The sequence below is a fragment of the Typopeltis vanoorti genome, chromosome 10 (genome assembly GCF_054136105.1).
Source record: "Typopeltis vanoorti isolate ZY-2024b chromosome 10, IOZ_Tvanoo_1.0, whole genome shotgun sequence".
Taxonomy (NCBI): domain Eukaryota; kingdom Metazoa; phylum Arthropoda; class Arachnida; order Uropygi; family Thelyphonidae; genus Typopeltis; species Typopeltis vanoorti.
Genome location: NC_143558.1, coordinates 9,494,987 through 9,519,707, shown reverse-complemented (window position 1 = coordinate 9,519,707; position 24,721 = coordinate 9,494,987). Strand labels below are relative to the sequence as shown.

The following is a 24,721-nucleotide window of genomic DNA, read 5'->3' as shown; positions in this document are numbered from 1 at the left end:
CTAATATAGGGTTAACTAAGGTGTTAATTAGATCTGGGATTATACATATGATTGTATGTGTTGAATTTCTTATGGAGGCATGATCACAATACCCATATAGGATCATAGCCAAATTACTTGTGATAAGCTAATGTTATTTTGTAAATGTTTTCTTAGTATTGAATTAAATTATATTAGAAATTGAATTGTACCATGTTAATGAGTTTAATAAACCTTTGTTCATTAATAAAACAGTTATCTGAAATTGTTGCCCAATGCACCACTTGAAAAAAGTATGAACCTAATGCGAGAAATTAATGTGTTAAAAAACGAGATAAAGTGTCACGACTGCAATATTGTTTCACATTCAGACATATTTTAGTAATTGCTCCTTGTTTTTGTATTTAATATCTCAAACTAAATGTCCCAAAAGGCGCAGTATAATATAAATATTAGGGACACTAAGGGGAGAAATAGCTTAAATATTTGTATTTTGGGGTGATATCTCGTACATAGATAAAAGTTGAATATAGATAAGCAGAATTTCACTAGATAGAATGATAATCATAAATTGGGACACAACAATAGTACTATTATAGATATATGAAGAGCCAAAGGCTTCAATTCGGCGACATATATAACTTGTTTAAGTTAAGGGATATTACATCCCATATAGTTTCTTAGCCGAATAAGAAACTCAAGAGTTTCATGCCGAATATAGTAGAAACTATATAAAGTTCGGCGATTCCAAGCGTAAGCAAATACCTGGATACTGCAGCGACTGATCCTAAAGGTAGTGCAAGCTGAGGCAACTCGTGTCAAAGGTGGAGCAAGTTATATATGTCGCCGAATTGAAGCCTTTGGCTCTTCATATATCTAATAATTTATTAGGACACCTCATGGCAAAACTCATAGAATAGAAGGGTTGCAAGTTCTGTTCGCTACAAACTTGATATTAACTAGGTCTGCCTACTCACTGATGAGACCTCAATAAAGGTTGAAACCGGTCTGGGTAGTGACCTTCTCTCATAATGTCGAACAATAATACAGCTACTAGGAGCTAAGTTCACATTATGAGTAAATATCAAGAATAGTGATCAGAGCTTGCTCCAACTTTGACACGAGTTGCCTCAGCATGCACTACCTTTAGGGTCAGTTGCTGCAGTATCCAGGTATTTGCTTATGCTTGGAATTGCCGAACTTTATATAGTTTCTACTATATTCGGCATGAAACTCTTTGAGTTTCTTATTCGGCTAAGAAACTATATGGGATGTAATATCCCTTAACTTAAACAAGTACTATTATAGTATTCAGTACACCTACATACACTGCTTGGAAAGAAGTCATACCATGTATCATGCTATGTAACAAATCATGTTGTTTGTAGCCAGTATAAATTGGAAGAAAGTGATACTCCCAAGTCAGTGCAACAGCATCTGAGCAAAATGGCTGCAAGAAGGGAACTGACGATGGAGTATGAAAGAGGTGTTGTGATAAGATGCCATGTTGCAGGCCTATCTGTTCATCAAATTGTTAACAAATTGGGCCATCCCAGGTCAACATCAGCAATACTATACTGAGATGCAAGTGCATGGGGTCAACTAAAATGCTACCCACCACCATTAAACTTGGCTGACTGTAGGGTACTACAAAAGATAATATGTAAAAACTGCCATTTGTTGGCTAATACGTTAAATGCAGAGTTCCAGACATCGACTGGAACATGAATTTGCACAAAAACATTCAGAACCAAGGCTCACAACATGGATTTCCATGTTGTGAGCCTTGGTTCTGAATATGCAAGAATCACATTACCCGAACCAACATGCAGCATTGTCTTCAGTGGTGTAAAGAGCATGTACAATGGGATGTGGAAGCTTGGAAAGCTGTGTTATGGAGTGACGAATATCATGCTATGCCCTCTACCGAGGAGATTGACGGTTGCCTAGTAAAAGTCTCTTACCAGAGTGTGTAACCCCAACTATGAAATTTGGAGGTCGCAGTGTGATGGCATGGTCTGGTTTGGCCTCAGACCTTTGTGGTGCAAAGAACACTGAACTCAGAGAGGTATCTGAATATTTTGAACAATGCAATGCTTCCTATTCTGTGGCATTTCTACAGAAAACTGACCATTGTCTTTTTCACCAAGAAGTGCATAATATTATTTTAATAAATTTAATCCTTTATTCAAGTGTAAGCAAACAAAGTTTGCGCCTGAAAATATCTTCAGGACTGAGGTAAAGTAGTGCAATACCAGGCAACTCCGAGCAAAGGTGGACCAAGCTCTCATCATCTCAGTATCTCCCATGATGCAAAGCACATCTCCTTGTGGACATGTATACTGCTATGCATTAAGGGAAGGGCCACTGCCCAGACCAGTTTTGACCTTTATTGAGGTCTCGTCAGTGGGAGGCACTAAGGCAGAAGCAATAGGAGAGGTCAAATTTACCTGTACGAGTTGCCAACAGGTGTACCACCTTATTATTGAATTACTCTGGATTTAGAGAAAGATGTTGGAAGTTTATTTTTCACTTGGTTAAACTATAATAAATTTAGTTTAATCCTTTATCTAAGTGTAAGCAAAGAAGTTGCTTACACTTGGATAAAGTGTAAACAACTCAGAGTTGTCTGGTGTTGCACCACCTTACCTCAGTCCTGAAGATATTTTCAGGTGCAAACTTTGTTTGCTTACACTTGGATAAAGGATTAAACTAAATTTATTATAGTCTAACCAAGTGAAAAATAAACTTCCAAAAAAAAAAAAAAAAAAAAAAAACCAAGACAGTGCACTGTGTCATAAAGCTGCAGCTGCACAGTCTGTGGACATGAACGTCACCACACCTGACACTGGCCTCCACAGAGCCCTGATCTCAACACTATTGAGCATTTATGGGATATACTGGAGTGTTGGGCGAGGTCAAGGGACATCTGTCCCACCACAGTCCAAGACCTCATTACATGTCCACAGGAAGAATGGTCCAAAATTCCCATTGATCACTATTGTATGCTTGTGGAAAGTATCCCTTGTAGGATGGCTGCAGTCATCACAGAAAAAGAAGGTCATACATTTTATTAAGGTGCGTGCCATGGCTGTTTGTTCCTCATACTATGGTGTCCATTACGCCTTTCTAAGCAGTGGATATCAGGGAATCGGAAATTTCTATTTATTAAATATTTAATAAAATAAAATTTAAAAATAATATTTCTAAAATTAAATCAGTTAAAGCTTATTTTTATTATTAATCAAACATCAAATAAGGAAACTGTACTCAAAACTGATATTATGACCATCTCCTAGAGTTTATTCAAATTTTTTAATCATAATGTATCAATTGTGAGTACAGTTTCCTAATTTGATGTTTGATTAATAATAAAAATAAATAAACATTTAACTGAGTTCATATATTTTTAACATGTGTTAAAAGTGTTAAGATAATAAGTGTATATTTTCATGGCTGTGACAACACAGTTAATTCTCACTAAAGCAAAGCATACAGACCACAGATATAGTTTACTCTAGCAAATAAGTTTGTTATATAGTTTGCTATAAATCAAAGTCTACCATATTTGCTATGGCTCTACTTATTATTAAAGCTCATCATGTTTGCTAATCCAATTCTGTTGTAGTGTTGTAAATCATAATTTCAGTCCATAAAGAGCTGAATAAGGTGAAAGAATCAGTTTTCTGGTTATAAGACAGGCATGTTTGTATTTGTACATGCAAAATAACATTATTCAATTTTTGAATAAGCATGTTTTCTATTAACAATTATTAGTATATGATAACTGACACATCAGTCCATTCAGGAACCACATAGTACCTGATACATATTACAAAACAGTTCGACCGATACTACAAATCACTCATTCAATGCTTGTTTACCATTTCCTAAGTCATCATTTAGTGATCAGTTGCAGAATGAACTAATTGTTAGTTCATGCCTGAAATTAAGTAGTATCACTATCTGGATATTATGTCAATTAAATATAATTATACACTTTAGTATATACTGAAGTATATTATAGTATATACTATAATATACTTTATACATTCTCTTTAAAGTATATTAGAGTACATACTTCAGGCACAATTTTTAGTGAAAATAGCAACTTAAATATGGAAACAGACAACAGAACAGTAAAGGTTGTATGACGAGGAGCCAGCTAAATAACTTCATATGGAATAAGAGAAATTACCAAAAACACTAAACTTGCAGTATGAAAGACAATTTAAACTAGTTTTAACTATGAATTTGAAAATTAGGTAAGAACTAAAACAGCTGAATGAAGATTAGTAACCATATATGAAAATTCTGAGGAAATTTATGGATATGAACAAGTAGCATCAATGGAAGAATTGGATTAAAAATGATATCAGAAGTACCTTTACTTGATATTATTAGATTCAAGAATGTGTGAGCAGAGCTAATCTAAGGTGGTTGTCAAACAAAATGGGAAAGGTTAGGAAAACAGGATGCTTTACAGTAAGATGACAGAAAAAGGCCCAGAGGAAGAACAAGATTTAAGTGGATTGCTACAGTTAGTAGTTTTAGAGAAGACTGAATTGTTACATGTAACTATATTGGAGACCTGCAAGTAATAGATTAATTGGAAGAAAATTGTTGATAGCAAAGTAATAATGCAAAGTTAATCATGTGGTACTTATAGTATCCTATAAGGATACATATTCAGTATTTGTTGATGATCTGTAGAACCATATTACAAATATAAAGTGTACATTTCTATATAATGTTGACAGATAGTGAACAGCCATGCAACATCCATGATAATGAAACAAAAGAACCGAACTGTTCAGTTGGTTAGAATTAGAGTCCAAGCAACTAAGGCCCTGAGAACAGTATAGGATGTGTGTTAATTATGTGTATTCTCTGATCAGTTTGTTTGCTCTTTTTTGTGGGAAGAATTGGCCAAGTTTCTGAGAGGGAAAAATTCTGCCACATGAGTAACCCTTATATATGTTTCTCATGTCCTAGAATACAAATCCAAGTATTTCCAAGCAAAGAAAACTGTCTCTCACACACACACACACACACACAAGTATTACCTGTAGTCTTTGTATTGTAGCAGGATATTCAGCAGGAACCCAATTCTGACGTATATGGCGACAAAGGACAGATTTAGGCATTCTTCTAGCTTTATATACATAATAAGTAATGTCAGATAACACCTCAGAGATGTGATGAGGGACCTAGAACACAAAGAAACATGAAAAAATAAATTTTCTTTGAAAAGATAAATGAAGTTCACATGAAAAAAATTTCACATTCCCAACTTACAGAAGAAGGCAAAAGTCATTGTCCAGTCTAGTAAATTTTAATTGCAAACCTAAATGACCCAACTAATTCATAACTGAAAGATAAACTATTATTTTTATTGCAAATTCAAGTCTGGGGATGTACCAAAGTGATCTTAAAATTATCCTTTAGCACATTCGTTTCAGGGTGATTGACTCTCTCGCCACCACCACCACCCTAACCATCTGGTAGGTGAAAGAAAATGCTGCATCAATTTCGTGCTTGCATATCAGCAGACACACCACGTTTGTGACAGATCTTTGATTGTAAGCAAATTGGTGTGTGTGGGAGAACTAATGTGTTTGTTTTATATGGGTTGGTATATTTAAATTACTAAAGGTGTAAATATGTGAACCATCATTAATGAGCCATGTGAGAATGGGAAATATAGGGAGAGAAAGAACAGGTGTGAATAGAAATACTTTTATTACTGGTATTGTATGTGTGTCCTGTAGGTTGTTGAGCAGAGCAAACATGTGATCCTATGAACTCTAGACGATGATGGTATAATTAAAAAAAAAAAAAAAAATGAGGAGAGTGAAAAAGATTTGGGAGTGAAATATAAGCAACTAACCAGTAATAAACAGACATATATACTAGTAGCTAAGTAAATAAATGGCTAGTCCAATGAACTAATGATGATCAAATGATTCAACTAGGTGTGACAGGAATAGATGCAAACTGATGGAGCAGAAAATCCTCTTTTAAAATTTGTGGTGCTAATTAGGTGTATTAATTTCTGTTTTATTTATATTTTACTTAGTTTTCTAAAAATTTTCTTTTATTCACTGATCAGTATACACTTTTTGCATAGTAATATCATCATGTCATTTTCTATCCACTCCTGGAGAAATCCCTCCCCACTCCCAAGCCTTTCATTCATTCCTATCTTGAGCCTCTATGACACTGGGTTCCCGTCATCTTTTTAACCCCATCATCTCTTTGGGTCTTCCTATAGTTCTCTTTCCATCTCTAGGATACCATTCTGATATCAACTTTGTTAATGATTTTTCCATTTTCCTCTGAGTAATCCTCAAATTGGTCAATTTTTAAGTCAAAGTCCATGTTTCACTTCTATATGTCATGGCTGAAAGCATACAACTGTTGAATATTTTTCTTTTAAGGCAGATTGAGATAGTTCCTCGAAGTGCTTCACAGCATTTTCCAAAGGCTATCCGACTAATTAAGTTAAAGGAATAATAAATCCCTCATTATTTTAAAGCCAGATACGAAACTCTGAGATCAAAATCTAAGAGTTTCATGCCGAAGAATTATCGGCGAGTCCAAGCATAAGTCAACACCTGAGTGGTACAACACTAGGGAAGCTCGGAGCAAAGGTGGAGCAAGCTCTATCACTATCCTTAATATTTTCTCATAATATAAAATGCAGCTCCTAGGAGATGTATTACTGTTTTACATGATGAGGAGAGGTCACTACCCAGACCGGTTTCGACCTTTATTGAGGTCTCATCAGTGAGTAGGTAGACCTGAAAAATACCAAAGTTTAAGTGAACCGAACCTACATATACCCCTCCTAACAAATTGCCAAACTGGTGTAGCCATATATTATTATTATCACTATGAATTATTATTATGCCACTGAAAAAATAGCCTCTTGGCTCTTTATCGCTATCCAACTAAGTTGAATTATACATAACATTTCTTCTTTACAGTCACCCTCTTACTGTGATCTTTTGTCCTAGGTAAGCAGGTTACTATATCAATTTCCTGGTGTTCCATTTATACTGACCTTTTGATAATGTATTTATTATACAGTATTTTTGTTTTGTCTTTGTTTATATTTAATCCTTTTTTTTTTTTTCATTTTCTGCATTCAATTCAGAGATAATTTGTTCTGTGTGAAGTTCTTCTGCAGTTTCCTAAAAGAACAATATCTAGGAAATGGTAGGCAATTTAGTTCTTTCCCAATTACCATAATTACTCTGTTTTTCCAACCCATGTTTTCAAAAATTTCTTCTAGGGCTGTAAATAATTTAGGTGAAATGGCATCTCCCTGTCTAACTCCCTTTTTTTAATAGGAAATTTCATAAATGTTCCTGATTTTAAAGATGCAGTTGAATTTTTAAGGGCTCTTAAAATAGCCAATGTATTGAGATTGAATTAAATGCCTTTTCAAAATCTATGAATGCCAGATCTAAGGGTTTTTGGTATTCATTTGTCTTAGCATATATGATAAATGGTGCTATAATTTTTTTCTGAATCCTGCTTGTCCTGAAGGTTGGCAAAAATCTAGTCTGTTTTGCATTCTGTTGCTAATGATTTTTGTAAAAATTTTATATATTATTGAAAGGAGGCTGATAGGGCAGTAATATTTAACATCTTCTCCGTCTTCCTTTTTAAAAACTATAATAAGGATAGTACTGTTCCAACTCTTTGGTATTCTCTTCTGTCTTAGGCATATAATATAATTTCTAATCATTATCAAAATTATCCACCCCTTTTGCAAATCCTAAGTTCATAACTTTTTTTTGTCTTTTTGTAAGTAGCTTTTCTGTTTTATTAATAATAGATATCTTGCATATGATAAGTCTTCTGTTGTAGATCAAAGTAGACAGCCTGCTTCTTATAATACATGTGAAAATTCATTTTTATTCACTAATAGACAAATTTTTGCCCATCTGTTCTTTCCTAAGGCTGGAATAAAAATGTTCCTATAACATGAAAAACATGTTTCATCTTCAACAGCCACTACTGCAGAAGCAAGAAAAACAAATAATTTTATTGTATCTCTGAATGTAGTACCAAGACATTTAAAATCTGTGTACTATATTTAGCAATCATTCAACAATCAATGTAATTAGAGACAATTCGAATGACACTTCATAATGAAAAACTCCACTCTCACACACACACACACACACACACACACACACACTATGATTCATGCATGCAAGCAAAACATTTATTGTAACACTAAACACACTATCTAAACATTTGTCATAACATCTGCTTTCGAATTTACAGTTGCAGAAAATAATACATGTAACAGCTGTTATAAACAGTTATTGGGCACAGAAAGCCCATTATTTATGTAAAACAAATAAAGATGCATATGCATGTATATATACATATATAAAACTTGAATCAGTTAAATTACATTTGAGATTTTTGATATCATTAAGACATTTAACAAATGCTAAAAAGCTCTTATTTCTAACAGAAACAAGCAGTGATAGCATGGTTGTAAAAAACACTCAACAGGAATGCCATCTGGTATTTTTCTGTACTCAAAATAGAAAAGGCTATCATAAACCTAAAATGTGGAAAGGCAGCTGGAGTAAATGATATTCAACCAGAAATGCTAAAATAAGGAGGTGTAAAAGTTTTAGTTACTACACTGCATAATTCAGAAGGCCTGGTCAGATGGTCAAATTCCAAATGATGGGAATAAAGCGCTTATAGTACCAATCTATAAAAAAGGAAATAAAACTGAACGTGGAGAATTTTGGAGGAATTTCTCTACTGAGTGTCCCTGGTAAGATTTATGCAATTATTATGATTTTCTTAGCTGTTTCTCAAGAAAAATACTTGAGAAACAGCTAAGGAAAAACAGAGGTTATCAGGAGCATTTGAAACAATTAGTTGAGAAATCATGGGAACATAACAAGGATCTGTATTTATGTTTTGTAGATCTGGAAAAAAAATGTGCTATACACTTCAGAAACTTGGACACTCAAGAAGATAGAGATACGAAAACTGGAGGCTTTCGGGATGAATCTAAAAAAAATAAAATTTAAAAAAATGGACAGAAAAGAAAACAAGTGAAACTGTAAGACAAGACCTAAACTATACAGACTCATTAACAGAAAAGATTAAAAGAAGACAACTTCAATGGTATGGACATGTTGAGAGAATGCCACCAAAAAGGCTACCCAACTATGCTCTGTATGTAAGATTAGAAGAAAAAAGGAAGACCAAGAACTAAATGGATAACATCAATAAAGGTCAACTCCAGATTACAAACCTATAGACAGCTCACCAGATACATAAGAAACAGACTCCTGGAGGTTGTTGTGGAAATATGGAAAACTCAACCCATCCCTGACAGAAGAGGACAGTAAGTAAGATATGGAAAAGGCATGTAAAAGGCTATGATGAGGTGCCAAGAAGAAATATGTTCAAAACACTCCAGTTATATGATGTAAATTGGACATTTCAAGCAAAATATAGTAGTCTATTTCAGTTGTAAATCAGTAGTTAGAATTGAAGGAGGTACAGGAAGATGGTTTGATGTTAAGTCAGGTGTGAGACAAGGGTGCACATTATCTCATTATTCATCATCTATATTGATCAATACATGATCCCATTATGAAGGAAAGCAGTATTAAACCTGATATCAAAACTGGAGATGTTAATCTCAGCTCTTTACTTTATGCAAATGATGTTATATTCCTAAAGAAATCCAGGACAAGTCTGCAGGATTTCCTAACCAAATTGAATAACTGTTGTAATAAATTTAGTATGAAAATCAGCATTAAAAAGACAAAGAAAATGAAAATAAGCAGAAACATTGAAAACATCAACTACATCCTGACTGCAGAAGATATAGAACAAGTAAAAACAATTCAACTATTTTGGCAATTTTTAGTGAAGATGGCAAATTAAATATGGAAATAGACAGGCAAGAAAAAGACCCAGAGGAAGACAGAGATGTAGGTGTATTGATACAGTTAAAAATGCCTTCGAAGGAAGAAATATAAGATCTGATAATACTGGAATGTTGACAGATAACAGGCTAATCTGCAGGAAAATTGTGATAGAAAGTTAGTAATGATGTAACTTTTCATGCAGCACTACCAATAAGATCCCGTACATCCCCTAATGGTATTTGTCAAGAATTTAATGATGGTGACCAAAAAGGTTGCACTAAACATTCCATATAAGGTTTTTGAAAATGTGACCAACAGACACAGAAGCTGCATACATACAGTAAAGCTAGTTCCTGCCAGCAGTTTCCATGCATATGGACGATGGCTTGGCACAAACATGTTAACATTAAATGCTAATAATTCTGAGGTCAGAGCTAGGTAACAGGAGTGAACCTCCAGATGGCCTTTTAAGGAATGTAGAGAACTAACATTCTATCCTGGAAATTTGTGATTCCACCTACTAAACTATATTCCAATTAACTTAAACCAGAACAAAAAAAATGACATGGCATGATGGAATTTCATGCTGAATGGGGCATCACCCAGTGCAACAAGTGTGGCGTGACTAGGATCTATTAACATTTGCCTTGAAGAACACACAAAATAAGTTCCCTACTATCGTTATGCCATGTCATCATCAAATTCCTGACATATAGTCTTAGGGGTGCTTAAGGGTCAAAGCTGGATAACTGGGAGGAGACCTCCACATGGCATTTTCAGGAATGCAGAGAACAGACCACAGGTTCTGGCCCAATGTTCAATCCTCATCTTCTCATGGTGCACCCTGTTAGGTATCTATCTGGATACTAAACAAATTCATTACTTTGGACATAAAGAAATGAGCAAGAGAGTTAGTGGATTGTGGGGACAAATGATAAGTGGAAATAAGGAGCATGTGAGGGCAAATATTAGGAGGTTATTGAGAAGAGTGAAAGATAACAGTGCAGTGGGAAAAGTTGTCAGTGTGTTGCTGAGGTATGACGATGAGTTGCAACAGAGAGCCAAAATCGTGAATGGTGTGCTAGCAGAGATTTGTGAGAAGAGAGTAGTGAATGAATGGCATGTTTGAGGGAAGAATGAAATTATACAGGCGTGATGAGTTGCATCTGAATGGCTTTGGAGTGAGTGTACTGGAGAAAGTGTTGCTGGATGGAAGCAACAGTGTGTGATGCATACAAAAGATGAAGTGAAAAATCAGGAGAGTGGTATTGAGGAGAGAGAAGCACATGGCAGTGAAAACAGTAGTAGCGTGAGATTAAAATAGAAAAGGAATGCAAGAGGAACAGAGAAACAGGGGGGGGACCCAGATGGACAGTGAAACATGGCATAAGGGAGAGTGGATGTTGAAAGTGGCAGTGAATGTGTATGAAGATGGAATATATCACAATATGGGTGGAGTGGTTTAAACTGAGCAGATATGTAGTAAGTGGCAATAAAGGTGATTGGGCAGGTGTGGTGGGGAAATCACAACCAAGTGGCTTGGATAAGACTGGTTATAGACCTAAAAATGAATTACTGTGTTTGTTTACAAATGCCAGAAGCATCAGAAATAAGGGATAGTTTCACTGAGTTTATTCGCTCCAAAATCATCGGAATAAGTGAAACTGGTTGAATGAAGACAATATTCTGATAGGAACAGAAATGAAAGGATACAGCATTTTTCACATGAATAGAAAGAACAAGGGAGGGAGTGCTGTTGATGACATCAAGGAATTATGTCCACATAAGGTAGACACGAAAGAGGGAAACAGTAGTTATGAGGCAGTGTGGTGTAATGTGGAGGTTGACAGGTAGACATTTAGTTGGATGTCGCTATAGGATCGGAAATGTGGAGGGAAGTGATGAAGAAATCTATAAACAACTTGGATTAGTGAGCAAATAAAGGATAATTATTATGGGTGATTTTAATTGTTACGATATAAAATGGAATGAAGAGACGGCATTTGGGAATAAGGAAAATGAATTTGAGTTTTTGAGAGATAACTATCTCAGGGAGCACATAAAGAAAGGCATGCAAGGATCAAGAGTTTTAGATCTGATTATTTCATTAGAGGATGTAATTGTGAGTGGGGTTTCACACTTTCCTCCAGTTGGTTAGTGTGATCATGAAGTGATCACCTGGGTTGTAACTAGCCATATGCGGACTTTTGTGAGGATAGGATATATGTGGAATTATAAGGCTGGTGATTATGACAAGCTATATGTCATAATCACCTCCTTCCATGCTATAGCTCCAAGCAGACAGCTTGGAGCTATAGCATGAAAGGAGGACTTGAGCAGTAAGGAAATAAATGCTGCTTGGGAACTGACAAAGAAATACATAACAGCACATATGTGTGAATGTATTCTGAAGGTCAAATGGCTGAATATGTTAGGTGTAAAATGGATGAATGTTCAAATGGATGATTATTCATGAAATCTTCCAGATTTCATGAATAATCTCCTCATTTTGGAGATTACTTTGGAGACAGTACAAGATAAATAATAATTAGTTACATGAAGAGTAACTCAGCTAGCAAGGAAAGTGACTCAGCTAGCAAGGAAAACAAAAGTGCAGTACATGCAGAAATTGGCAAATCAGGCAAAGTGAGATTTTTTTTTTTAAGATATATGACTAATTATGGTAAGATGATGTTAATGGATGAAAATGGTAGAATGGTAACTGCTGCAGAAGACATTGTTGAAATATTCAGTGATCAAGTGATCATTAATGATAAGGTGTTTCATCCTTATCATTAATGAAATCATGAGAAACTTAAGTGTAGAGGACATAGGAGAGGATAGCTTAATTGTGACTGAACAGGAGGTATTTGAGAAAATAAATAACCTTGATGTCAATAAGGCGATGGGATTTGATGACATATTGTTGGATTCTGATTATGTAGAGATTAAAGTAATTATTATTTGATTCAGAATCCATACATGATCTTCCATCACAAAAGCTAGACTTGTAAATATTATTTAATGTAAACAACTTATTTTACAATTTAATATTCATATAACTACTTTAGTTTTGTCTAATATCTAATTATTTAATCAAAGATATATGTATTAATAATGAAAAGACTGTATTAAATATTATTAAGCTATTTTAATTACTATGTTAATATTATAAGAACTTGTATTTGATAATTTAACTGTGCATTAATTGAAATGTTAATATTCTCTATTTATTCCTATTTGTAGAAATTTAACGTTATGCAATAGCTCAATTTTATTATGTTTTGTTTTGTTGTCATGGAAACGTATGTTAGATAGCTTGCACGAGTTGGAACACTACGTGAAGTGAATGTTGAAAGCTTATTGAAAACAGTTTTAGTTAAGGAAATCACGAGAACAATTTAGGCGGGAAGAACGCATATATAAAAAGGAAGAACGCTGAAAATAGAGATTAGAGAGAAAATAGGTTAGAGAGTGAAAAGAGAGGATTGGCATTAGGTTGGAATCGGCAATCACAGTGCGATAATAGTGAGTCGGCAAGTCACTCAAGCAGCTAAATAAAGTCTACTAGTAGAGAGGCGGTTAGCTAATAAGTTGTAGAATAACAATTATAGCTATGGAATGTCTTCCGTAGCTATAATTGTTATTCTACAACTGATTTAATTGAGATTTAATTTCAGGGCCGACCTGTCAAGGACACACAGAATCTTGAAATAAAGCATCGAGTAACTAGAGAATAGTAGAGGCTGTAAAATTGAAGTTTACCGTTAGCTGTATTTAGAATTATAGTGCCTAAAGAATTATTTGAATGCAGGAGGAATGAACAACTGCATATAAAACTTCAAGATAAGGAATTATTTTGTATTGCCTTAATTCATGAGTGATCAGTAGTACTTCATACAAGAACGTTTGATTATGTGTATAGTGACCGATGATTAATTCAGTTATTGCTTAGAAGATTCATTTAATGAGTGCCGCATACCGTTTAAGTGTTTACAGTTATAAAAAGTGTTTACGTATAAGTAGATGAAGAAAAAAGATTATCGGTAAGATTATTCCAACCTTTAATATTTCTATACAGAGAAGTGTGTGAAACTCACACACTTCTCTGTATAGAATTTCCTAGAATTTCCTTATACTAACAGTAACTATTGCGAAGAATTAGCTGAGATGTAAATTTAAAAGTGTTTGTTTGTGAAGAGGTGTTACTGTGATTTTATTGAATTTTGGAACTTAAGGAACTGTGAGAAGACTGTACTAGAAATAACAGATTTACCATTGTCTGAGTTTGTATGATTGTACTTATCAGAGAAGCTAAAATGTTTGTGATATCTTAATTACTGATTTGAAGTTAAGTGTAAAATTTGCGATTCTAAAATTAAATGTTTGTTTTTGTTAATCAAAAGTTGTATTTTGCCTGAATCTCTTTTACTGCACCATTTATAAAATATTCGAACCAAAGTGGGTAAATTAAGTAAGATAAATATTCTCGGCCAGTATATATAATATTAACATCTAAAAGGAGAGATATTGAAAGTTTATTTTTCACTTGGTTGGAGTATAATAAATTTAGTTTAATCCTTTATCCAAGTGTGAGCAAACAAACTTGGGCCTGGCTCCCACTGAAGAGACCTCAATAAAGGTCGAAACTAGTCTGGGTTGTGGCCCTTTCCTTAATGCATAACATTAGACATATCTGCAAGGAGATGTGTTTTGCATTATGGGAGATACTGAGATAGGAGTATTGGTAGCTTGCTCCACCTTTGCAAGGAGTGCCCTGATGTTGTACCACCTTACCCCAGTCCTGAAGATACTTTCAGGTGCAAACTTTGTTTGCTCACACTTGGATAAAGGATTAAACTAAATTTATTAAAAGGAGAGATAGTTGTGAGTTGGTTCTTCTTCAGTTCTTGAACTAATTCAGATATAGAGTGGTGCAGTCTTTAAATATAAATTATTATGTATATCCAAGTACACCACTGTATATTAAATATATACAGTGGTGTACTTGGATTTTGCAAAAGCTTTTGATAAACAGCCACATGACAAGCTGTTAAATAAATTGAAACAAATGGCATTGGATAACAAACTTCTAAGTTAGTCAGTGACTGGCTGTCAGACAGGTATCAGAAAGTTGTATATGGGGGTGCAGTATCCTGACAGACGAAGGTCATTAGTAGTGTATCACAGGGATCAGTTTTGGGACCATTGTTGTTCAATTTATATGTTAATGATATTGGGATGGGTTTAACAGTGATATGCAGCTGTTTGAGGATTATGCAATATTGGGGAGAGCAATGCAGAGGTTGCAGGAGGACTTGAATAGATTGCATGAATGGGCAGGTAAGCTGAACTATCAGTTCAATGTTGCAAAGTGTAAGGTTTTGAGATTTGGTAAGCAACGATGGGATGCAAGGTATACACTTTTTAGGGAAACTTTAGAAGTAGAGAAGGTGACAGATGGTGGACAAAAACCTGTAATTCAGGGGCCAAATTGCACAAATTGTGAAGATGTCACATTGGATAATGGCAATGATGCAGAGAACTCTGACATGCAGAAATAGAGGTTATGATGCCATTGTATAAGGCCTTCATCAGGAGGCCTCATCTGGTTTTTGTTCATAGATGTGGTCACTGAGTTTTCACGACAACAAGGATATGTTGGAAAGGGTCCAGAGAAGATTCACAAAGGTGATCAGTGGTCGTGTTTCGAATGTGAAGTACAAGGAGAGACAGAGAATGCAAGTTGCAAAGCCTCACGGTGGTGGGGGGGGGGAAGAAGGATATGATTGAGACATAAGCTAGTCAGGAGTTGTTATCAGGTTGACAGAAGAGATTTTTCATAGAGTGGGAAGGGAGTAGAACAAGAGGCCATTGTTAGAAACTGTATAAGGTGGGTGTGAGGAGCAGGTTCTTTGCATGGAGAGATACACACACAAGATTCTATAAGACTGACACAAAGAAAATTTTTTAATACATGATGAATAGAGAGAGAGAACTAGGCGTAACCCCTGGAAGTTGTGCAAGAACATGGCTAGTAGAGGTTTGCATGGACTAGATTTTATTATTATTATTTGACACCTCCAGGGAATCCAAGGACTCATCGAGGGAGAGCACCTGCTCTACAGCTCCACTACTCAATCACCAACTAACCACAACTACACCAACGGCATCTACTGCCGACCACCACTGATATTTCCACAAATAATCACAAACATCCATGCCCACGGTGAGATTCGAACCCACAGCCTTTTGGCTGGAGAGTGGATATGCTATCCACTCAGCCAACCAGGCCGGCAATTTTATTTATTTATTATTATTTTTTGCTTGGAGAGTGGTGAATGAATATCAGATTGCCAGAATTAGTTGAGTGCCCTGAGAGTATGATAGGTATTGCATGAATGAAGGTTAGTGTGGGTCTACAGCAGTGAGTTTTCTGACTCCATGGAAATACCCAAATAATAATAAGAATGTGCACACAATAAGTCTGAAATTTTGCAGGGTCCAGAATTGTGATGCACTCATCACCAAGAAGGTTAACTAATTCTACTCACTTGTCCTCTCTCTCTTCTGAGAGATTAAATATCTGGTTTTACACTTCCTCCCAAATTTAAGCTCGTCTTAATTTCTGTGATTTACTGAGTTTAACATCTCTATCTCAAGGCAGGATATCCAACTCCTTGTTAAGCAGTTGGATATCCTGCAATGTTATATTAACAAAGCTACTTGTTAATATAAGCTGTTGACTTCACATTAATTGCCTCAGTATCTTATAATGCACACATGCTTCCTCTTTCAGGAAGCATGTGTTATATATTGCTATGCATTATGGGAAGAAATCACTACTTCTCTTGGTAGTCTTTTATTATTTATTGAGATCTCATCAGTAAAAGCTAGAACAGGGTGGTTGAATCAATGCAGAAGTCAATTTTTCCATAAGTAGTAAAATGGTGTGTTACCATGTTATTAAAATACTTAGGATCGGTGATAGTAGCAGTAGTAGGAAGTTTTTATTTCACTTTTTTCCTGTTTAAATCAGTAAGACAAGTCACTGGAAACAGATTCTAGTATAGGAGAAAGGACCTAATTTATCCTTATGGAAACAAAGAAAGAAGGAAACTAATTTATGCAATGGACAAAATGCAAACCTAACAGTTGGAGAATGAGGTCTATGTGTTCATCACAGAGAAATGCAGATTTCATAAAAAACAATTCTCCTGTTACCATAAAGAACCTGTGGAGCATCAGACTTAAGCATATGGATTAATATATCATTTTACCAGAGTGAAAAGTACACAGAAATTTGCAGTTGGAACTGTTCTATGTACTGAATAACTTAATGGTATGACTATTTATATAAAAGAAAAAAAAAAAATCAAACTGTTGGTAAGTTTTGTTATGTTAATTAATTTTTAATTTGATTCACAAGTGGGTTCATTTCAACTGATGGATAAGAAAGCAATTATCAGCACACCCAAACTTTTCATCGTAACTATGCTGGACAAGAAATTATATTCTTGTTTTAATCATTTACAAAGTCTGCAGATGAAGTATCTTAACCGCTAGGCTACTTATATATAGAGGCTGTTGACTTTGTTACTTCAATACCCAATAATGCACAGCACAATTCCTTTTTGATGTGTACAATGCTATACATTTCTAGTGGTAAAGCTTACACATTAGCTATTCATAACTGTATTTTTTTAAGGAAATTCATTTTTAAGGAAATTAAATTTATTTTAGTTAATATTGGTCTATGTTGTAATTTACTTAAAAAATAGTCATTTCTACATATTATGAGAAGGGTCACTACCCATGACTAGTTCTGATTCATACTCTAGTCTCATCAGCAGGAGCAAAGTCCAGAAAAATACTACTTTTACTACTCTTCTCATCACATGCATATAGTAAAGATTCAGTATGCATCACAATGCCAACTAACAAATAAGTCAAGTTCAAGAAATGCACAAAAGATATTAGCATGGTTATGGGAATATAAATAGTTTCAATTGCATGAATAACAAGCAATGTTTTAATTAATATTATTAAGTTAACATACCTCAACAGCAATATCCAGAGGAGTAAAAGTCATGTTATTTACAGTAGTAGCTGTACCTGAGGAAGAAGATTCATAAGTCATATCTAGTTGCTTATCTCCTTTGTTAAGTCTGTATTTAGATCTTGAAAGATCTCGCCATCCTCCTTCTGGTACACTGAAGTCCATAATCCATGGAAATACTGGATGGTATTTGGGATTACCCATCTCTCTTCCAGCTAGCTAATACAGAGAAAAGTACAAAGATTTACATGTGGATAAAATATGTGCATGACACACCTGGATAATATATGCAGGGAAATCAGAAATGTTGACAGATGAAGTTCTTTTTATTCTTGAAGTTACAGAATTGGAAATTAAATTAGTTTGGAATGCAAGCTTTCATGACTGATAATTCAGAGTTTTAGATATGCAAAGTAATATTATTACTTCAATTTTGCAATGATTCATGCAGTCGCTACTATGAAAGTTACCAGGAGGCCAAAACACAGTCATGGCATCAACAGAAAGAACAATACAAAACAAAACATCAAATGGATGATACACAATTAACTGCGATACAATATTTCTGAATCATCCCCTGGATGATTTTATTTGAGACACTGTTCTGTTAGTGGCAGCATAGCTGTCTTTTGGCATATTGTGTTATGATATCCCACAAACACAAATCTTATGTAGCGCAGATTATGTTGTGTGTGTGTGTGTGTGTGTGCACGCCAAATGAACTTAATACAAAGGTTTTGGCATATCAATTGTTAAAAATATGGTTAATGAGATGTATAAGTCTGCTTTCCTGGGGGGGGGAGATAGAAGGAGTAGAATAATTGAAGCATTAGATATGAAGAGTTTGTGCGCACAAGAGTTGGTAGTGATAGTAGTGAATGACTTGGTTGGTAACAAGGAAATTGTAAGGATGAATATCAATGTAAGGATAAGCTGAGATGGTGAACAAAGATTATAAATGGAACACTATCAGAGTTGTGCGAGAAAAACAGAATTCATTTTGTGAATGTATAAGGATGAAGCTGTATAAAAGAGATGGGCTACTTTTAAATAGATTTGGTGTAAAGTCAGCTGGAGAAACTGTTGCTGAGAGAGACAGTAATGACTAAGTGGGGTAGAAATGATGTGGAAGAGAAGGAAAGTAGACTAAGAGCTGGTGATGAAGAGGTGAGTGGCATAAGTGAAGAGAATGAAAGAGAAGGATCACAAAGCAAAGAGAAATGTGAGGAAATATGTGAAAAGAGTGGATGATGGATACAGGAGTGAATGTGTGAGTGTACAAGAAAGGACCGAGATGATCAGGCATATAGAGAAAACAAACAGGTCTGAGAAGAGGTATAAGATAGGTGATAGTAGAGAAAAGTTGCTGGGGGAGAGGATTCATATCTGAAAAGGGAGGTCAGTGGAACTTTTTATAGAACCAGAAATAAACTAGTATGTATATTTACAAATGCCAGAAGTATTAAAAATAAAGGAAACTAATCTAACATTAACAGAGTACATTCACCCAGAAATTGTTGGAATAAGTGAGACATGGTTGGACGAGGATAACGTTCTGACAGGAATAGAGGTGGATGGACATGTTTTTTGTGAAGATGGACAAAGCAGAAGGGGGAGTTGTAGTTGATGGCAGCGGAGCAATTATCTCAACCAAAGGTGGAGATGAAAGGAGCAAATATTAGCAGTGGTTTTCAAAAAAAGTATGATGTGATGTGAGGGTGGACAGAACAAAATATTAAGCTGTGTGCTAGGCATTAGTGGCAGCATAGCTGGTAATGTGGAGAGCAGTGAAAGGGAAATATATAAACAAACAGACAGCATCTGAGTACAAAGAGAATGAACTTGCAAGTCTTGAGGAACAAGTAGCTTAGGTAACACGTAACAGAGGATGTTATTGTAAATGACATCTCAAATTTCGATCCACTTGGTGAAAGTTGCCATGAAGTGATTACTTGGATGGTGGCCAGCCATATGAGGACTTCTGTTAAGCTCAGGAGAAGCTCAGCATACTATATATCAGGGGTGGCCAAGACGTCAACCACAGGGCACTTGAATGTAGCAAATTATTCGTTTCTTAATGAATGTAGCAACTTAAACGAATAATAGAATGAAAATGAATAGATAAATGATAATCAAAATTATTATGATAAAAAAATTGTCAAACATGTCAAACTAATTTATTTCTAATCTGATGTAAAGTTTATAATATAGCAGCTAACAACGAAGCCATTGCTTTACAGCAGTCACGCGATTCACTTCATCCAGAAACGTTCGCTTGATGGTTCTGAACGTGCCCAATGGTAACACGTTTGATGATGTGTACACTGGCAGTTGACAGTCCATCAGTGTATTGTTCTTGATCAAGACTCTTGCAGCCAAAGTGTCCCGATCATCCCGTATTTTAGTACAGAGTAACCCATGAAATCGTTTTCCGTTTATCGATCTTTAGTGTGTATTATTTTAAATTAAGCAAGTGAATGCAATTAGTATTGTTAAAAAAAATAAAATAAAATAAAATAAATTAAGGATAACAATGAGTGAGCCAAGAACAAGTGTAAAAAAAATAAAAACTTATCACTATCATAAAGAATGAGAAGAAGATTTTTTTCTTTATTATGATGAAAGACAAATGCATATGTATAATTTGCAATGCGAATGTGGCTTTACCGAAAAAAGCAAATGTTGAAAGACACTATCGAACTGTTCAAAAAACTACAAAGAAGATTATCCACAGGGCACTGCCTTAAGAAAACCAAAAGGTACATCAAATGAAGATACTACTGACAGTACAACAAAATATTTTCGTCAAGTACAATACAGGCGCAAAAGCTGCTATACAATTGCGTCACTCAAAGTTGCTGAAACTTTAATTAAACGTAATAAGCCATTTCAAGATGGAGAATTATGGAAGGAAGCCTTCATCAAAGCTGGTGAAATATTATTTCAAAATTTTAAGAATAAATCAGAAATAATAACTGCTATTAACAATATGTCATTATCATGAAACACAATCATGCATAGAGCAGAAGAAACCAACCGGAACCTTGAAGAGATTCTGCATAAAAGCATAAACAAGTGCAATTTTTTGTCACTACAGTTTGATGAATCTACTGATTATGCTGGTACTGCACAATTATGTATTTTTATTCGAATGGTTTTTGAGGATATTTCCGCCACAGAGAATTATTAACCATTATTCCAATTCAAGGACGAACCAATTCAAGAGGTCAAGACATCTATGATTTATTTAAGAATTACGTTGTACGTACAAGTTTTCCAATTCATAAGTTAGTGTCAATAACTACGGACGGATCGCCTGCAATGGTAGGTAATAAAATCAGTTTCGTCACTCTTTGTAAAAACGATGAAGATATACCGAGTTTTGTGGACTATCATTGCATCATCCAGCAGGCCTTGTGTTCAAAAGTACTGAAATTCAATCATGTTATGAATGTTGCTTTCAAAATTGTTAATTCAATAAGATCAAATAGCTTGCTGCGTCGTCAATTTCGGGCTTTGCTAAAAGAATGCGAGAGTGAGCATAATGAATTATTGTTACATACTGACATAAGATGGTTAATCCATGCCACATTTTTAGCAAGATTCAGAGAACTTCTTCCACAAATAAATTCGTTTTGAAAAACAGAGATGATTGACATCCAGAATTAAATGATGAAGAATGGCTACTTGACCTTGCCTTTTTCTGTGACATTACAGAAAAACTAAATAACCTAAACTCAGAATTACAAGGAAAAAATAAAACAATCATTGATATGATAAGCTCCTTAAAATCATTCAAGGAAAAATTAAACATGCTTGAAATACAATTAAAGCGGTACAAATGGAAACATTTTAAAAATCTGACCGACCAGTCAAGGGATATACAAAACGTCACCTTTAATAAACACGCTGAAAGCATAAAATTTTAATGAACGAATTTGAGGTAAGATTTTTAGGAATCAGTAAGCTCGATGATATCGCTATTTTTTTATCATATCCCTTCAATGAAAATATTAATGTTGAGAATACAGCTTCAAAATTGAATGAATTTCTCGACACAAATAGAGTAGATTTGGAATAATAAATTATAAATATGAAATGTGATATCCACCTCAAATCAATTGCTTCAAAAAATAGTTTTTGGAAGTTGATCCACAAAAGAAAATATCCAAATATTTGGAGAATTGATGCTTATTTTACAGCATTTTTTGGATCAACTTATTTGTGCGAATCGGCATTCTCATGTATGAATGCTATTAAGACAAAGCATAGATCGCAGCTAAGTGATCAACATCTGGAATCATGTTTACAAATTTCTTTAAGTTCATATGATCCAGATTATGATCGCTTAGCTGCATCTATGCAATGTCAGGTATCATTCAATTTTGTTTGTATAATTTTATTTAGTTTTTTGTATTTTTTATTGTTATTATTTTTTTAATAAAGTTATGAACAATAAAGTTTCTTTTTTTTTTTGTTATATTTATTGCCTTATAAACTTATAAAAATCTTGAAAATATTCCACAATTTTAGATTGCATCTATAGTCACCCACAGAGATATTTTCACTAGGTAAGTAGCCCCCAACATCTAAAAGTTTGGTCACCCATGCTATATATCATGGAATGAGACACTGAATGGAAAGGAAATCAATGTTGCTTGGGATCTGTTCAGGAAATATCTAAATGCATTCCCAAGGTCAGGAAGTCAAATTTGGTAGATATGAAATGGATGAATGAAGAGGTGCAATTTGGAAGAAAGAGGCAGTACAAGAAGAGTGGTAATAGTAAGTTGTATGAGGACAATAAAGAGAAAACAAGAAAGGCAATTGCCTTAGTAAGAAGCAAAAATGTAGTATGACAGCAGTTAGTGAGGCCCAAGATAAATCCAAGGGAGTTTTTTCAATACACGACCAGCAGAAGAAAGAACAATTATGGAAGGACGATACTAGTTGGAGAGAATGGTAGAATGATAACTACTGATATAGTGGAGATGTTGAATTAGCAATTCGACATCTCCGCTATGTCAGTAGTATTTCTGCATGAAAGTAACATCATGCAGAACTTAAGAGCATTGGGGAGGGAAGAGACGCTACTGAGAGTGAGTAAGCAGGAAGTACGTGAGGAACTGAATAAACTTTATGTCAATAAGACCATAGGACATTATTAGTATAATGCTTTAAAAAACAGCTCAACACAGGTAAAAGAAAATTAAGTAGAATTTATTACTTCTATATATTTTACTCACTATGCCATGAGCTTAATTCAGGGAGAAGGTAGAAGAAATGATAACATTTAAATTATGCATACAAGAACAAGTCATACAGCATGCATATATCACATCTCGTTTGCAGCTGTACAAGTAGGAGGAAACATTATTAGAGTTCAGAGAAGTGGGTATAGATATATAATGAATTTTAAAAAAAATTTAGAAAATTATAAGCAATTAACAGCAGTCACTTCCCAAAACTTAGAGATAGGCATACAGTCTGTCTGATTAAGATTAGGAAGGGCTTCATACAATAAAAAAAAGAGATGATCATATCTGAACCTACTGTAATGTAGTATCTTGGTATGGTTCCAGTGAACTCTATTGTCTAGTGTAAATAGCATGAGAAGGCATGAACCTTCAGATTCTAAAAATCTTATATAATCTTGATGTTCCTGGATTCTAATTGTAGCAGAATGGCCGGTCTGTTCAAAGTAGCAAAGATTACAAGAACAGGGTATTCGATAAACACCAGGCAAGGATAGAGGTGATAATGTATCTTTGATCGCCAGTAAGTAAGGTGATAGCTTCCAGGGTAGTTTGAAAGTGGTATATAGATTATACAGATGTGAATGGTCCTTGCTATTTGTTTAGATATTCTTTTAAAGCAGGGTATGCAGATCCTTTTAACATTAGGCTGCAATCAGGGAGAGGGATGAAATTATCTATTATTTTCTATGTGAAGTTTCACTGTATTAAGCAATAGAGTAAGTTTTATTTTATTCTTCTAATAGAAGACTCAGAAGAACAAATCGTGCATGCTCAGTGCACAAGGCTTTTGATAATACCTATTTTTTTGAGAAGGATGATGATAAGAAGCATGGATATACCTTACGTACTATAACATGACAATTGCATTAGACAAATGGGATACACACACAATGCCATGAGGGAGGTTTCAAAACTTCGCACCAATTTTAAAATACCATACAGACAGATAGCACCATCCATTGGAAGGTTAGTGTACCAGTTTCAACTCTCTACCTGCGTCATTCAGTTGGAGGCACTCATTTGACTAACATGTGGCACGCAAAGTGGCTGTAATGTTAAAAAGTGAGTACCGCACTGTGATAAAGTTTTTCACCAAAGAAGGGTGTTCTCCAAGTGCTCTCAAACAGCAATTGGATGGTGTTTATGGGGAAGCTTCTCCTTCATATTCTACAATGAAGGAATAGACTAAACTGTTTTATCTAGGCAGAGAGCATCAAAGATGATCCTCGTGATGATCGGCCAGCAGAACTGATGACTGAGGAAAATATCTCTCTTGTTGAGGAGGAGGAACTGCTCAATGACAGATGACTGAAGCTCAAAGAAATCTCAGCAAGGCTGGGGCTTTCTATAACAACAGTCTTTAACATCATAAGCTTCACCTGATGAAGATCAGTGCAAGGTGAGTGCCCTGACTTCTCTCTTCAATTCAGAAGGAGGATCGTATGACCTATTCCTGCAAGTTTTTAGAGCTTTGCCAAGGGAATCAAAGAGAAGTGCTG

General features: G+C 34.9%; 1 protein-coding gene across 2 annotated transcripts in view; it reads right to left on the bottom strand.

Annotated features, from left to right (window-relative positions):
• Wdr81 (WD repeat domain 81) overlaps window positions 1-24,721 on the bottom strand; it is a 369,840-nt gene that overhangs the window by 278,476 nt on the left and 66,643 nt on the right. For both annotated transcript variants that reach the window (XM_090398673.1, XM_090398674.1), the window contains exons 6-7: window positions 17,965-18,183; window positions 5,046-5,189 (exon numbers count right to left, since the gene is read on the bottom strand). In XM_090398673.1, the coding sequence (XP_090254799.1) occupies window positions 5,046-5,189; window positions 17,965-18,183 (363 nt within the window). The remainder of the gene's footprint in view (window positions 1-5,045; window positions 5,190-17,964; window positions 18,184-24,721) is intronic.